We start from the raw sequence: 18,004 nt of genomic DNA on the forward strand, positions 1-18,004 counted from the left end.
TAGATAAAGGATAACAGCAAGAGGACATGGAATTCTAGTAAAATAAAACCAAAATACATTTAGAAAAGGCTGAGGCTTCAAAATCAATAGCCCACACTTGGTCTCCAGCAATAAGGTATTCTAAATAGCTCCTTTTTCTGATACACGAGTTTTTTTTGACAAAGGAGAGAAAAATTAAAAGATATAGGTCTTGATTTACTGTTTCCAACTATAAGAATAGCTGACATTAGTGAATAGAGCAACGAAATAATTGCCTAAATAATCTCAATTAGTTTTAACTTTTTTATTCAATTCATTCAGGTGAAGAAGGCAGCTTTGACTCAACTTGATAATTGAGATGAAAGGGATTGGGCTGGTATTAAGACGACTTCTCCAATTTCTTACTTTGATACGCATGTAAAATAGAAAAATCTCAATCTATTGACCATCAGGCCAGATCAAAACATTTTTTCTATTCGGATATCTAGGCATCTTAACCAAAAATTATTGGGTATTTGAGCCTAAAATAACTTGAACACTTTAGTTGTCTCAGGGATAGAAAATAATTTTCTTATATAGTCTTTATTTAAATCCTTTTTCAAACAACATGAAAAATCAACTACCCCATTATTTAAATGGACAAATCAGCAACAAGCTGTTATCAGCTTATTTGGACAGTAAATAACTTGTCCAAATGTCTACACATTTTGTAGTGAAAGGCAAGTCTTATTTCCAATCACTTCCATGATGATACAGTGGCTTATGAGCTACATGATGCAAATAAACAACTATAAATAACATTAATAATGTTTAAACAATCTTTTTTTTTGTTAAGATCAATTACCTTGGCAATCCATACTTGTCATAATTAAAAATAAAAAATAATAACAAATGTCTCTCACCTGTTGGAATTCGAATATCTATATTGGATAATGTAGCTAAACCACTGCCCCATGAAAAGTAGCCATTTGTGACCTAGAAAAGAAGAATACATAAGTTAAAATATAAAATTATGTATGTATTTTGTTTTAGAGAATAATTCCAATAAAATACATTTTGTCTTTAAGACACTGGAAGACTTTCAATATAAGGTAGAACACATAGTGGTGAAATTCTAATTTAGAGTTAGCTAGAATTGTAACTATTGAGAGGTATATATAAAAAAAAAGAATGGAAATGAAAGGAGGGTCTTTGAAGAATTAGTGATACTATGAAAAGGCTAAAAATTACAATTTTCTCTGAAAATTTGGGATTACTAGATCATTTACGTGTGAGCATTCCTAAAAAGTAATCATCCCAAATATTTTCCAATGTAACACCAGCATTGATTATTTTCTCACGGCTAGGCAATTTCCAGAATCCTAATGATGCAAAGTATAGAGTGGAAATCATGTCAAATTATTCCAACAAAATGCCTCTGTTAGCCAAGGAGGAAGGTTTTGTAATAAGGTTTTGAAGTGTGTGGATTTAGTGCCATTTAATGAAGTTCAAGGAATGAGTAAAAGGAAGAGAGGAATAAAGCACAGAAATGAGGTAATATATCTTAGTGGGATAAACCTCAACAAGCAGCAAAGATCATTGGACCTATAGTCACCCAAAGCAATCTATTTGTATTAAGAAGTGTGAAGTGGACTTGATAGTTTTTTGTTTTTAGTTTTTATATAAAGTTTATTTATTTTGAGAGAGTGTGTGCACTTCACCATCAGTGTGGAGTCCGATGCAGGGCTCGAACTCACAAACCTCGAGATCATGACCTGAGCTGAAGTCAGACACTTAACTGACTGAGCCACCCAGGAGCTCCTGGACTTGATAGGTTTAATCGTTAAAAAATGGGAAATGAGAGGTACAACAAAACCCCTGGATTGAAGTTGCTTGAAAAGTCTAAATTGTAATTTTCCATGTAGGTTTTCTTTAGCTCGTAAGATGTGTGACATTTAGTACTGTCTATCACATAGATGTGCAAGAAATTAGCCCTGGAAGGAGGGTGGCACGGAAGGGTTGAATTACTGATTGCTTTACAAATATTTGCTGAGCATCCATTCTGCGTGAGGTGCTGTGTTAGTATCTATGTAGACTACAAAAAAGGTATAATGCATCCTCCCCGCTTGCTTGGAGCTTGCAACCAGTTGAGTAAATAAACCATGGACAGAAGCAAATACAACACGACAGACACAGATAGAGGTGAGAAGACAGAGCTACTGGAGACTGAGGAAACTAATGCTGATGGGCGGCATGTAAAGGATCACCAGGAACTACTGAGGGGCAGTAGAATGGGGAGGTCATAAATATGTGTGGCTCTGCCAACTGGTACATTGTGTCATTTCCTCCATAGAGTTCAGCAGCCTGTTCTAGGAGCATCAAAGGCACAAAGTTGGATTGCTTACAGAAAGCGCTGAAGGACTGAGACAAAAGGAAGGGGCTCAAGTTGCTGGAGGTCTCAATAAGGTTAAAAAAGCAGTGTCAGCAAAGGTGAAGCCCGAGAGAGTTGGAGGTAGGGTTGTGGTGTCAGTGACTGACTGACATAAAGGAGTTTATGATTTTGGAGGAGCAGCAGTTTCAGGTGGTGGCCAGGTGTGACCATAGGCAAGGTTGTGGAAATGGAGTGAAAGCAGAGCAAGAAATTTCTGGGCTGGGATACTAGATAGCTGGGCCCTTGGAAGTTTAAACCACATCCATGCATGGCACCAAGTAAGCTAGAGAGATGAACAAGGAAACGGGCGCCCAAATCTTCAGCAATGGTGTGGGGGTGCTGATGAGGTCCTCTGATAATAGATGTGATAAAGATAGACAATGCCAAAGCTTCACAAGGATGCAGGAGAAGAAAATATATGGTCTGAAAGCAGCAGAGAAGAGCTAGAAGAATGCAGTGTCGCCTCTTGATTTGGTGCTGCACAGAAGTAAAAGAGAACAAGCTTCCTTCAAGAGGGATAGAGGAGGAGGGTCAACATTAGTCTCTCTTGCTGCAATCTGCACTTCCACTCCCTCCTGCCTTTTACAAAATAGTCTCATGTGTCCACCAGGGTTAAAATCCTGGTTCCCCTAACTAGTTGTTTGACCTTGGAAAATCAGGTAACATATAAATCTTTGCAAAGGTTCAGGGGAGCCTGGGTGGCTCAGTTGGTTAAGCGTGCAACTCTTGATTTGGGCTCAGGTCGTGATCTCACAGTTTGTGGGACTGAGCCCCGCATTGGGCTCTGCGCTGACAGCAAAAGCCTGCTTGGCTCTCTCCCTCCCTCTCTTTGCCCCTCCCCTGCTCACAGGTTCATGCTTTCTTTCTCTCTCTAAAAATAAATTAAAAAAATAAATAAATCTTCGCAAAGGTTCATAAAAGGTTAAGTACAAAAATGATCATCTTAGCATGGTTTGTGATAGAAGGAAGATGGAGGCAAATCCAGTGTCCATCACTAGGGGATAAGGAAAATGCAGTGATTCATACTATAGAACACAGTAGTGCTGTGAGAAGTAGCAAACCATCATAAAAACATTTCAGGACACCGAAAGCACATGGATGCTTATCACATATTTTACAAGGATATGAGAGTATATTTAGGCATAAACATTGAGCACATTACAACTGGTACCATAATGGCAGGGGAACGGTACAGAATAGGAGTGAGGATCAGGGACAAGGGGAAAATGTATTAAGAGTAAAGGAAGGGGAAAAAAAGGAAGGAACGAGATAGATATGAGTTACCTATTACATGACCCATTTATATAAAATACCCAGAACAGACAAATTCATAGAGACAGAAAGCAGATTGGCCATTGATAGTGGCAAGAGAGCAGGGTAAATGGAGAGTGACTGCTTAACATGTATGGGGTTTTCATTTGGAGTGACAAAAATATTTTGCAAGGGAAGAGAGGTGGTGGTTACACAAGATTGTGAATGTTCTAAATGCCACTGAATTGTTCACTTTAAAGTAGTTAATTTTATGTTATGTGAATTTTATCTCAATTAAAACAATTTTTAAGAATTTAAAGGCAGGGTCTTACACAGACCATTGTTCATTTCCTCCTGCTGAAAATAAGTAAAAATAAGTAAAAATGCTGAATAAAATGTAGTGTATAAAAAAGCTCATTAAAGCAAGGAGTAAGGAAATACCAAGTCAAAGTATAAATAAAAGGACAAATTCAGAGCTGTAAGCCCTGAAACATGTAAGACGTTTTCCCACAAAAGGGATAAGAGAAGGTATTTTAGAAGAGAAACAGTAACATGTAAGAACACATCCTAAAAGATGCCAATGTTTATTAGAAAGTTGTAGTGATCATAGCAGTGGAATTTGGGACAAAGAAACAAATGAAAGAAAAATAAATAAAGGCCAGCAATCAATCCAGACATATAAGATCCCTGATGTGTGTATAAGACTACACGGACTGTTGGTGGGGACGGTGACCAATATGTGGGATGAGGGCAGCCAGATATCATATAAAAATTAAATCAGACCTTTCTTACTACTAAATGTAGTAAAATTACCACCACTGAATTTACTACTGCTAAATTTACAACCCAAATTACTTGTTACTGATTTCCCTACACATCACATCACTTCTTTTTACCAAACACAAAAATGTATCCTAGGTTGATTAAAGAACTAAAAGTGAAAGGTGTAGCTTCAAAGATTTTAGGAGCTACTATAAATCATCTCTATGACCTCTGGAAGGAAAACTTGTCTTGAATGAGACAAAAAACAAAGCATAAGCCATAAAGGAAAACACTGAAATGCTACACAGTAATGAGAAAGAATGAAGTACGACTTCACAGGACAATCTGGATGAATTATACATACATCATGAGCAAAAGAAACAAAACACACACAAATACACACACATAGTTAAACTTAAAACAACTACAGTGTGTTTTTAAGGAGGTGTGCATAGCAAGGGTAATCAAGGAAATGATGACTATAGAAGTCAGCATGGTGGGGCGCCTGGGTGGCTCAGTCGGTTAAGCGGCCGACTTCGGCTCAGGTCATGATCTCACGGTCCGTGAGTTCGAGCCCCACGTCGGGCTCTGTGCTGACAGCTCAGAGCCTGGAGCCTGTTTCAGATTCTGTGTCTCCCTCTCTCTGACCCTTCCCCGTTCATGCTCTGTTTCTCTCTGTCTCAAAAATAAATAAACGTTAAAAAAAAAAAAGAAGTCAGCATGGTGACTGTTTCTTGGAAATGTGAGAGAGAACAACAAATGTGTGTGTTGGGAGGCCCTTCGGAGGAAAATGGCAATGTTCTTTTCCTGGTGTGGGTTCCATAGGTGTTCTCTTTTTTACTTAAAGGTGTGTATGTATATATACATATATATATATATATATATATATATATATATACACACATTTATATATTTTATGCACTTTTCTGAAGGCATGTTTTATTTTTATGTAATAAAAAAATGATTCAAAGCAAATGAGTTATTACCAACTTGAGAATTTCCAACAGGAATAAAAACGGAAAGGCTTGCTGGTGGGCCTGAAACTGTAGTATCCATTGCTAAGCAGTTTTTCTGGGTATTTTTGTGTTTTTTTGGCAGAGTTGTTTTTTTTGGGTTTTTTTTTTTTGTTTTGGGGTTTTTTTTTTGGTTTTTTTTGTGCGTGAAAGGTCAACTTTAGAAAAAAATAATAGCCTCTATTTTTTTTTACATTCGAAATAAAAACAAATTTAGCAAGGCACATGGAAAAGATGTATTTTTAGATTCTTACTATATTGAACAGAAAATGTTAATAGAAAAAAACTGACCCTGTTCCTTTAGTCATGCATGCATTACTTGCTATCTGGGCGTAACTGGAAGTAGAAGCACAGAGGACCCTTCCTAGTCTCTCATTCCATACTTTGTCATGGCCTAGTACTTCACACCCCATCACACATTCTAATTGTCTAGGGAACTACTAGAACTATTTTTTTAAATGGTGCCTGGGATATATATATATATATATATATATATATATATATACACACATGTATATGTATACATACGTATACGTATACACATATACGTATACATACGTATACGTATACACATATATGTATATATATGTATACACACACACACACACACAGCTTTCTAAGAGATTCTAATGTATAGCCAGGGTTAAGAATCACTAAAGCTCTTTTAAGATTCCCATGTGACATATTTTAACCTTGAAACAACCATACTAAAATGGCATCTCTACTTCAAGATGGTCAAACCATAGCTCAGGGAGGCAAAGTAATTTACCCAAAAGGCACACATCAAATCGAAGGCAGAGGTTGGGCTAGCTAGCATTAGCTTATTCCATCCAGTAACACGTTTGCTCCAATTGCTAAGTGCCTATTGTGGGACAAGCATTGTGTCAGACAATACAGAGAGAGATATTTAAATGTAGCCTTTGGCTCTGTTATACTCCCCAGTGAGGCTCCCCCACTCTCTGACTGGCCTGGGCAGTACAGGGAGTTGGATAGCCCCACAGTCAACACAGCTAGTTTTCTAAAAGGGCTAATTTCCAGAACTCTGGCTGCACTAATGTCCCAAAGCCCTTGACTGCTCAGGCATCTGTTCCTGAACAGCACTGAGCCCTCCTTGGACCTTATCCCCACTATCAATCCTCAGCCGCTGATTCCCTGGTGGCCTGTTCTACCTAAGCACACTTGCTTGGGAGAGTACAAAAGGCTGTTTGAAATTAGATCAAAGACACTGGGAAACTGGGTGAATGCATGCAACACTGGTCTAAGCCTCTCCTAGTTGAAGGAAATTACTATCTATTTCCTTAAAAATTGGATTTATAATATTGGTGTTCTCTATAAATCAATTTATTAGGTAGAGGAACATAAGAGTATGAAAGGAAATAACGTTGGATGCTAGCTTCTAACACAGATTCAGAAGAAAGGCTCACCCTCCAGTTATTAAAACATACTGCTGGAGTAAGAAATGTGGTTTTGAGGTGACGAAGAACTGAGAAGTGAACTCATCAGAACACTTTGAAAATGTTATGAGGATTAGTGATCACTGTAAAGAGACTTTAAGGGCACAATTTAGGACACTTATACAGAACTTCACCATAAAATAGTACCATAGATGTTTCTATTCGTGCAAGAATCCAGGAAATAAAATAACCTTTATTGCAATGTCCTCTGTCTCTACAGGACGTAGACGCCTTGTTGATTGCTCATAGCTGTCCAGGTGATATCTTCCAGGCTGCTTCCTGTTTATAGTTTTCGGCTGCTGCATTCCAAGTGGGAAAAAACACAAATTGAAGTTTTATGCAAAAAAAAAAGAGGTTTTACTAAACATTAAGGCATATTGCTACTTCTCCACTTGAATTTCAAGAAAAAGAAATAAAGAAAGTGAGCATGATATTTTAATTATTTCAATAGCTTCTCCAAATAAAAAAGCAAATAATAACAAAAAGTGTTAAACTATAATTTTAACGTTTATTTATTTATTTATTTATTTATTTATTTTTGGGACAGAGAGAGACAGAGCATGAACGGGGGAGGGGCAGAGAGAGAGGGAGACACAGAATCGGGAACAGGCTCCAGGCTCTGAGCCATCAGCCCAGAGCCCGACGCGGGGCTCGAACTCACGGACCGTGAGATCGTGACCTGGCTGAAGTCGGACGCTTAACCGACTGCGCCACCCAGGCGCCCCTTAAACTATAATTTTAAACCTAATTCACAAGCCTTTTAAGAAAAATTAAAAATACAAAAATGTGATACTTGCAACAGATGGAATTTAAAGTGTGGAACCCCAAACTAGGTTTTGGATACTCTTTCTCCAGCTCTCTGGGTAAATATGCCTGGGCAGTAAAAAAACTGCATGCATGTCAAAGCCAAACAGACTAACTCAGGTTAAACTAGAATCTACTTGTAAGACCATTTGGCTTGTACATGCTCCAACAGTACATTTTTGGTCACCCTCTGAATCAAGAGGATTTTGAATCTCCTACACTCATGTAACTCAGATCACCCAGGGATCCACTACGGAGTGAGAAAAAGCATAACAATCTAGGATTTTTTTGGTCCAAACATGCATGGATATTGTTTCATAAGTATATAAACATTATATAATGCTGATGTAAGCATAACAAAATGATCCAGTCTTTCCCAAATGTTATAGCATTGTTCTTGGTCAAAGGACTAAAGCATTTCATTATACAGAGGATGCCAGCCGAGGTTGGACAGTCTTCACATACTTAAAATGAACTTGAATTAGGTCATAGAAGTTTGTTATTCTCTTAACTCGACTTCAATTCTGTGTATATTGAGACACATGGCTAAAGAGAAGGTAGAAAATTCAGTTCTGTAAACTTCTAATTTAGAAAAATTTGTAAGCTCAAAGTTTGATCTAGTGAACAAGTATTTCAAAAAAAATTATCCGTCTTACTTAACTACCTTATAGATTTTATGAAGGCTAAATAATAATACACTTTAAAACTGTTAAATTACTGGGGTGCCTGGGTGGCTCAGTCAGTTGAGTGTCTGACTTCAGCTCAGGTCATGATCTCATGGTTCGTGAGTTTGAGCCCTGCATCGGGCTCTGTGCTGACAGCTCAGATCCTGGAGCCTGCTTCCAATTCTGTGTCTCCCTCTCTCTCTGTCCCTCTCCCCCTCATATTCTGTCTCTTTCTCTCAAAAATAAGTAAATGTTAAAAAAATTTTTAAACTGTTAAATTACCTATAAGAGCAAAGTATTCTAGAATTGTGAAACTTTTTTTTTTTTTTGGCCTGGAATTGCAGGTTTAGTTTTTTGAAAAATCCACTGAATTCTACTATGGGAATTAAAAATGTCCTTAAATAATCAGTAATTTAATCCAAACAAGATACTGCTCTTCCAATTTCCATCAATTGTTATATCAACAGAACATCAAATTATCAAGTAGTACATTGCTAGGCTACATGCAAATAAATACACAGATTAAAAAGGTATTGAGCAGAGCGAGCAGTGATTCTGTCCCACAGAAAATACTGAATGCATTTCACTTAAAAAAATAGAGATTATTCCTGAAATTTAATTTTAGTTTTGTTTTTCTTTTCACAATCTCACAGATGACCCTGGAAGTATGTCACATGAGATACATAAAGTCACTATCCTTTAAGCTAAGTGTATCTTCCTCACGAGACAGGTCTATGCCTTTACATAAATCCACTGTCTTCTAGAGTCTTTAATTCTATAGTAGTATTGCCCCAGAGGTCCAAAAGGAATGACGTCATGTTCTTCACAAAACCAAGGAGAGGGTGGGAGGAGGAGATGTGTTGACAGAGATTTGAGTCGGAGTTCCACAGATGTAATTTGAAGAGACTTTGGCTCTAGAATGTCACTAATTCTCCATGGAGATTCTACAGCCAAAACCACTTAACTCTAAGCTTTTACAGAATACATAGCATCTTAAGCTCTCAAGAAGAAGTTTCCATTAGTGTTATTTTCAAACACACAGCTTTTTTCACTCCATTTAAAAAAGTTTGTCGTTTGTGGTTTGGCCCATCAGCAGTGATGAATGACCCCGAAAGACATCAGAAGTCCAGTCTGGTTTCAATAATCCTGAAGATATTGAATGCACTTGAAGGGGATTCTTTTTTCCTTCCAGCAACCTTTACTCCGTTCAATTTTTCTTCTATCCCTCATCTCATGCAAAAAGGTTCTTCAGATTTCCCTAACTCCACAAACCTGACCTACCACATCCCCGTTCCTGGGGTCATCGACTCTGCTCATCCTCACATCTCTGAGAGATGATCTAATAAGTTCTGTGGTTATCTCCTACCATCTCAAAGGATGACAACACCGGTTCTAATCAAATACTTGACTTTCCTGCTGCCTCAAAGGAAACCTTTTTCCTACACTTTTTCCTCCACTCTATAATGTGTTCTTGTTTTTGTGTCCATGGCCACACAATAGCAAACAAGCATTTTGAAGCATTGTTACTCCAGTGTATACAGGCATGGGTGGTAGTTCCTTCTCAGACAAAATCACACTCACTCAATAAAATAACTTAATGGAGAGTAAAGAATAACTCCAGAAAAGCAGAAGAAAACAGCAAGTCTAAATATAGTTGAGTGCTCATCTCAACTATTTTTAGTAGTTTTAAACATGATTTAAAGAAAAATTTAATATAGCTTGACTTCCTGGTAAGAGGACTTTCCAAGCCTCAGTTAATTCCTGTCAAGAGATGGCATGTGCAATTTTGTTTGCTTATACAAGTAGTAAATATATTCATATTTTGTCTCATAGTAACATGAATAACTAATATTAATTATAAGATGACTCTCTCTAGAATATAACATCTTTCTATATTTTATTGTTATGAAATATATACATATAATTACAAAGAATTTCTTCAGAATTATTCCGACATACCTTTCAAGAAAGTGGTTTGATCAAGTCTCATTGATTTAAATATTAATTAATGGCTAATGATTCTAAAGTTTACATCTCCAAAGCTGACTTGTCTTTTTAGATGTCAATCAGTATCTCAAAATTACCATGTGCAAATATGCCTTTCGATTCTACCTCAATTTCGACCTGCTCACTTCTCAGCCTCCTTATCCAGTTGATCAGCAAGTCTTATCAGCTCAACCCCAAAAAAGGTACACTGAATTTGATCACTTTCTCACAATGTCCACTGCAAGTGCCACAAAAACTAACTCTAACCATCATCTCTTGTTGCCTATGTGATTATAACAATCTCCTCACTGATCACTGATCTAGCTGTTCTACTCTTGTTCCCACTGATTACTGTCAACCTAGTAGCCTAGTAGCCAAAGTGATCTTTTAAAAATATAACCAAAATTATATTAGTGCCTACTTTAAACCCTCCAATGGTTTCCTATTGCATGTCAATACAGTCCAGACCCTCAATCCTTGTTCTTACGTTGTCTTGTCTCTGCATTCTTCACCAGGCTTCAACAATAGTGTCCCTCTGTTCCTTGAGCACACCGAATTCATTCTCACCTTAGGGTCTTTGCAACTACTAGTTCTCTGCCTGAAATGCTTTTTTCCCCCAGATCTTTGTTGAGAAGGTCTCAGCCCAAATGCCAGCTCTTCAGAGGGGGCCTTCTGGGAAATGACCACTCTACTTCCAGTATACCAGTCACTCTCTCATCCGTTATTTAATTTTCTTCAAAGTGAAATTATCTCATTTTTTAAACTTATCATCTCACTCTTGCCTTCAGAAAGCAAACTATGACTTGCCTTCAGAAAAGGATGAGGTTGTCTGCCTTGTTCATAGCTACATCCCTTGTTCATATCTATATCCCTGAAATCTATAAACACAGGCAAATACATGGTACATGTCACATTACATGTAACAAATACAGAACAAAATAATATTGACCATGTTTCCAGGCTGTGTAGATATTGAGTAAATATTTGTGTAGTGGATAAATAAACTGGTTTAAGGGTTACAAGACTCAGGTTTTAATCCTTGCTCTGCTGCTTACTAATATGGCCATATTCAAGCCACACAATACACACACTCAATATATTCAGTTGAAAAATAAAAATAGGTAATATAATGTTATATTAAGTGAGTCAAAGATATAATACATAAAAAAGCACTTCTTAAACTAAAAAGTGTAGCTCAAAGGTATTGGAAGAATATGATATGGGAGTTGTTACACTCATTTTGTATTGTTTTTATATAAAGTTTCAGGTAGACAGCCTTATTATAATGTTTATTTATTTTTGAGAGAGAGAGAGAGAGAAAGAGAGAGAGAGAGCATGTGCACCTGCAAGCAGGGGAGGGGAAAGAGAAAGAGGGAGAGAGAATCCCAAGCAGGCTCCACGCTGTTAGTGCAGAGCCCAATGTGGGCTCGATCCCACGAACTGTGAGATCATGACCTGAGCTGAAATCAAGAGCCAGATGCTCAACCCTGAGGTTAAGGTGCCCTGGGGTAGACAACCTTTTAATTTTTTTTTTTCATTGAACATGTTCTTTCCCTCTTGGGATAATTCTTTGATGATTTCTAATATCAAGCCTTATACATATGTTTATAAATTTTAGACTTTTGAAGTTTGTTGTAGAAGCAGGTGGCAATTTTTCTTCATTTAAAAGTAAAGCTTACAATTTCTTCTAACTGCACTCACTGAAAATCATCCAATATTGGGACTGTTACATATTCACAGCTTCAGTAAGAAGAAAAAGCACCTACCACTGCAGTGTGTTTCTTACAGGACTCAAAAGGGAGAGAACCTTCACCAGTTCGCCAGCTATCCTCACCAATCTCATCACTCAAGAGAAACTCATTCAGCTTTTGAACACTGCAAAAACCAAACAAACACACAAACAAAAAAAAAGGGGTTAAAAATAAAAGTGCCAATGATGAAGTTCTACCAAAATAAACAAGCATCTCCTTTACCAATTATCATGTTGAGCAAGCCACCTCTGAGAGTCATTTCTCAACACCAAATGGGAATTTAGCTCAGAGGAACAAACATCCTAACTAAAATGCCCAAGAATGATGGGCTCCCAGGACTGGGGACTTTCAGTGCTAAAACTAGAAAATTATCAGAAAAATTAGAAACAATTTGTCACCCCCTTGAATTCAGTTAACTTTTTCGCACTTTTTTTTTGCAATTCTGTTTCTTGTCAAAGCCAGTAGAGTTGAGGAGGAACTTGAAACAGAGAGGTTAAAAATAATAATGCCAATGAGGTAAGGACCCATTATTCTAATTATACAAATGAGGGGAAATAAGTTATAGAGAAGTTAAGTAGCCTGCTTAAAAGCATTTAGCATATAACACACAGATCTGAGGTCCATGACCATTCTGCCATCTTGCTTCATTACACATATTTTTTGAACCTGGCAATAAGAGGGGCCTCTAGACAGTTGTTGCTCAGTATTGGCAAAGGACCAGAAGCATCAGCATCACCTAGAGCTTACCAGAGATTCTCTGGCCCCACCCGAAACCTACTGAATCAAAATACTCATTTTCACAAAGTCCTAAAGTGCTTCATAAGCACATTACGGCTCTAGAAGAGTGGTTTGCAAACATTCTTTATGATGGTCTTCTTGGGTAGGGCACGAGGATCCTTGGCCTGCCTAGGAGGCATTTTTTAAAACCACTGTTACAGAATCAGGAGCAAAAAGAAAGAACCAAATAAAACAATAACATGATTTGAAAGCATCCACCTATAAATAAAATAATATGCTAAAGAAAATTCTGTGAAGCTGCAGAGGAAAAGAAATGTTCCTTTTAGCATGCTAGGATGCTAAAAGTAGATACACTGGCTTGGCACATGCAGCATCAGCCACAGGGGAAATATTGCCTTTGGTAGGAAACTAAGAAATAAAGATTTGAATCAAAAATTAATATTTTTTTCATTTAAGCTTGTAGTCAAGTGCCTCCAAATAGGTCTGCAAAGCTTGTGGTGTGTGTGTGTGTGTGTGTGTGTGTGTGTGTGTGTGTGTGTGTGTCAGACTAATAAAATGAAGAAAAGTAAATTTATCTCAGTCTGTTGCCTATCATATTTAAGCCCGGTGGCATTGAATGCCAAAAAAAAAAACTGCTTCTTTTCATTGGAAACATAAAGGTAAATAAAATCCATTGTGCTGGTCTGTTAGCTTCCAAAATGCATTTACAGAGAACTAAGAAGGATAATTGTTGAAGAAGAATTTTGGCTGAATAATACTCCATTGTCTGTATATACCACATTTTATTTATTTATTCATCCATTGATGGATATTTGGGTTGTTTCCAATTTATGGCTACTGTGAATAACGCTGTTGTGAACATGGGTGTGCAAATATGTATTCAAGTTCTTGCTGCTTTGAATTTTGGGGGGCATATACCCAAAGGTGGAATTGATGCATTGTATGGTGATTCTATATTTAATTTTTTGAGGCACCATCATACTGTTTTCAATAGCACCTGCACCAGGGTTCTGGAATTCCTGACTCAATGTATTAGAGTTATGATAACAGGGATGAACCTTGAAGACATTATGCTAAGTAAAATAAGCCAGGCACAAAAAAGCCCTCACAAATACTGTATGATTCCATCTATATAAGGGACCTAGAATAGTCAAATTCATAGAGACTGAAACTCAGTTGTGGTTTCCAGGGCTTGGGAGGAGAGGCAAACAGGGAGTTATTTTTTGATGAGTAGAGATTCAAATGTAAGGAGCTGAAGAAATTCTGGAATGGACTGTGGTGATGGATGCACGGCAATGTGAACATACTTAATACGATAGAACTATACACATAAAATGGTTTAACTGGTAAATTTTATGTTATGTATACTTTACTGCTATTAAAAAATTAATTTCAGATGCCTCAGAAAGAAAAAAAGAAAAAGGAAGAAAGGAAGGAAGAACGAGAAAAGAAGAGCTTTAGTTTGTGTACTTTCTTTAAGTCTTTGTCAGCAAATACCACATAGAACTTATAGAAAGATGCCTTAGAAATGCCTTATGAAAATGGTAGCTTATAAATCTTAAATGTCAGCCTTTTCTTCTGTACTTTTTAAATTGAGGTATCATTGACATGTAACGTTTATATTAGTTTCAGGTATACAACATAATGATTCGATACTTACATATATAGCCATCTGATCATCACAATGTCTAGTTAACATCGTCGCCATACATAGTTAGGATTTTTTTTCTTGTGATAGGAACTTCTAAGATCTACCTTAGAAGTAGTAGTAAAAGATCTTCTTTACCTTAATAGATTTTAGTTGTCATTCTGTTCTTATATTTTGAAGAGTGGATTTTAGGGAGAACAGCTTTGCCGTTCAAAAAAATACCTTTTAGGGGCACCTGGGTGGTTCAGTTGGTTGAGCATCTGACTCTTGGTTTGGGCTCAGGTCATGATCTCATAGGTTTGTGAGATCCAGCCTTGAGTCAAGCTCCAAGCTGACAGCCTGGAGCCTGCTTGAGATTCTCTCTCTTCCTCTCTCTCTCTCTGCCCCTCCTCTACATACACACACACATACACGCGCGCGCGCACACACACACACACACACACACGTGCTTGTGCTCTCTCTCAAAATAAATAAATAAATAAGCCTTTTTTTTTTTAAGAATACCTTTTAGGGGCGCCTGGGTGGCGCAGTCGGTTAAGCGTCCGACTTCAGCCAGGTCACGATCTCACGGTCTGTGAGTTCGAGCCCCGCATCAGGCTCTGGGCTGATGGCTCAGAGCCTGGAGCCTGTTTCCAATTCTGTGTCTCCCTCTCTCTCTGCCCCTTCCCCGTTCATGCTCTGTCTCTCTCTGTCCCAAAAATAAATAATAAACGTTGAAAAAAAAAAAAAAGAATACCTTTTAACAATCAGACATTGTGTCTTTGCACACTAAGGAAGTCCAGAGACCAGGCTCATTTGCCTTTGTAATTATGTCTAGCTGTTCCTGGCATATATTGCTCAATGAATGCTCAATAAATCAAAGAAGGAATAAACCAATAATTCAGACATTTAAGTCAAGTCAGTTGATTCAATTCTCCATTTCACTTTTCTAGTAGACACACAAATCTTACTGAAGCTTTCATGGAATTAATGAGCCCCATTCTTGCTAAACATCAGAAAGCAGTGGTCTCTGAGTGTAATTGAGGCATGGAGAGAACCTTCTTTCCTCTCTGTAACACTTCACTTCGGAACTCCAATTACAATGAATATCAGAGGATCCCAAGATGAACACTTCTCTGAACCTCTCCTTCCTTTCCCCGCCCCCTGGCCCCATCATTCTAGGCTGAGGGTCCCTGGCAGTGCTGTTTTATAATTTTTTGTTATCGTCTATCTCTCCCATCACACCGTGAACTCCTTAAGAGCAAAGATTTTCATCTTCAGAATCTAGCCCAATGCCAAAAATACAGCATAGTAATTTCTCAAGAAATGTCTGGTGAATGAATAAATGGGCAATACAAAAAGCATTTCTTATTCATATGAGGTCTTTTCAGAAATCACTGAGGCAAAGCAATTATGGAAAATGCAGGAATCCTGACCAAGGGTGAAGTAATTCCCACCATGCTGCCAGAGTTATATATTAAAAATCCATTTCTCTCCTTAAAATAACAAATGGCACCCCTTTGCCTTCAGTGTCCTTAGATCATTTACAGGCTGATCAGGATCTCACTCTCCAGCTTCATCCCCTGCCACTTTGCATATCAGAAAGTTTCACCAATTACACTCAACTAAATTTAGTCCTCTGAATGTACCAAGATTTCTCACCTACTTACTCACCCCTTCACCGTTAATATGTTGTTCTCTCAGATTGAACATGTTTTCCCTTTTTCTTCAACTGATGGAGTCCTACCTATTCTTTAAGATCTTACTAAGGAACCACTAACTCTTTTAAATCTTCACTGACCAGACTGTCTGCCTTCTCTCTCAATGAGCTTTAGTGAGCCTTACATATGGGCCCATGGCATTCTGTGTAGAGCTCTGTAATAGCATAACACACCATATTGTACTTAGTTTCCCTTCTTGGTCTCTCCAACTGGACTGTGGGTTCCCTGCAGATTTCATTCTACATTTCATCTTTGCAATTCCTAATACCTAGCAATGTACCTGAAGTATTAACGAATGCATGTGGACCCACAGAAGATATCTCTCTGAAGCACAAAGTGGGGATTAATAAAATGGGCGTAAATTAGTAAAACAGAAATGGGTAGAGTACCTAAAATATTTAGGCAATGTGCTGGGCACTCTTCATATACTATCTCATTTAATTATCTCAATTACCATAAGTATAAGCTATTGTGCTCATTTGATAAGTGAGGATGTTGAGCTACAAAGACACTAAATAACATGCTTGAAGTTGAACATTGTGTATTCTATGGCAGTACTAGGATTTGACAGCAGGTGTATTTGATACCAACCAATTTCCTAGCTTTCCTCCACCATTTTTATAGTTCAGTGTTTACTAATTTTTCATGTGTTTGGATAATTCATACAAGTATTTAAGGTTTTAGTTACACATGTCACTTTTTCACTTTTCAAGCTTCATTTTGGGTTTATAGATAAAGCTTGAGTACCTTGGACAGGTGCTATTAAGTTCACTGGGAATAAATTATTTTATACTGGCAATAGTGCGCTTTTCCTGTAGGAACTATGAAACTTTTGTAAACAGGGACAAGGTATGCATGCTCCATGATATGCATGATGGTATGCATGTATGCATGCTCTATGATCAATATCAGTAACAATTTATTTGATCAAATGTAACTGTAGTGGACTAGCCAAGCTTACATTCCTTTCTGAGGTACATGAAAGAAAAGATACAGAGTTATTTTCCGACACAGCAAGGGATTGGTTTTACACATTTTTCTCTTAGCCAGTAATATTTTTGGACATAGATATTGCATGATACATCAAATACCAGAAACCTAAACTGAAATTATTTATAAAGGATACAACATATCAACTTATGTTCTCCTCCAGAAAAGCAAAAACACACAAATTATGTCCTTACAAATAAAGCAAAGTGGAAAAGTGAGGCAAGCATCCTGGAAAATCACTGTTACTCAAGTATTTTAATACTTTGTTTTATTTTATTATTATTTTTTAAATGTTTATTTATTTTTGATAGAGAAAGAAAGAGGGAGACAAAGGATCTGAAGCAGGCTCTGCACTGAGAACTGAGAGCCTGATGAAGGGCTCGAACTCACGAACCGTGAGATCACGACCTGAGCCAAAGTCAGATGCTTACCTGGCTGACCCAGACACTCCAAACTAAACATTTTTATTTTTATTTTTTAATGTTTATCTATTTTTCAGAGAGAGAGAGCGTGCATGAGCAGGGGAGGCGTGATGGGGGGGAAGGGAACAGAGGATCTGAAATGGGCTTTGGGCTGACAGTAGCGAGCCCTGTGTGGGGCTCAAACTCACAAACCACGAGATCTCTACCTGTGCTGAAGCCCTAAGCTCAATCGACTGAGCCATCCAGGCACCTCCCAAACTAAACATTTTAAAAAGAAAGTGTAGAATTTTCATGTAGGAATGAATTTTACGTGGCATGGAATTTTCCTACAATAAAGAAGTATGTAAGTCTCTTACAGGCATGTATAACACGAGTTTGGGAGTATGCTGTGCTCCATTCTAACCCGCTGAATTTCAGAATGTATTTAAGAA

At 37.6% G+C, this 18,004-nt stretch overlaps 1 protein-coding gene across 6 annotated transcripts in view; it reads right to left on the reverse strand.

Moving 5' to 3' along the window:
* ABCC9 (ATP binding cassette subfamily C member 9) overlaps positions 1-18,004 on the reverse strand; it is a 138,779-nt gene that overhangs the window by 76,839 nt on the left and 43,936 nt on the right. For all 6 annotated transcript variants that reach the window (XM_030321920.2, XM_030321921.1, XM_030321917.1 and 3 more), the window contains exons 16-18: positions 12,091-12,199; positions 7,061-7,168; positions 882-954 (exon numbers count right to left, since the gene is read on the reverse strand). In XM_030321920.2, the coding sequence (XP_030177780.1) occupies positions 882-954; positions 7,061-7,168; positions 12,091-12,199 (290 nt within the window). The remainder of the gene's footprint in view (positions 1-881; positions 955-7,060; positions 7,169-12,090; positions 12,200-18,004) is intronic.

Source organism: Lynx canadensis, chromosome B4 (genome assembly GCF_007474595.2).
Source record: "Lynx canadensis isolate LIC74 chromosome B4, mLynCan4.pri.v2, whole genome shotgun sequence".
NCBI classification, from domain to species: Eukaryota; Metazoa; Chordata; class Mammalia; order Carnivora; family Felidae; genus Lynx; species Lynx canadensis.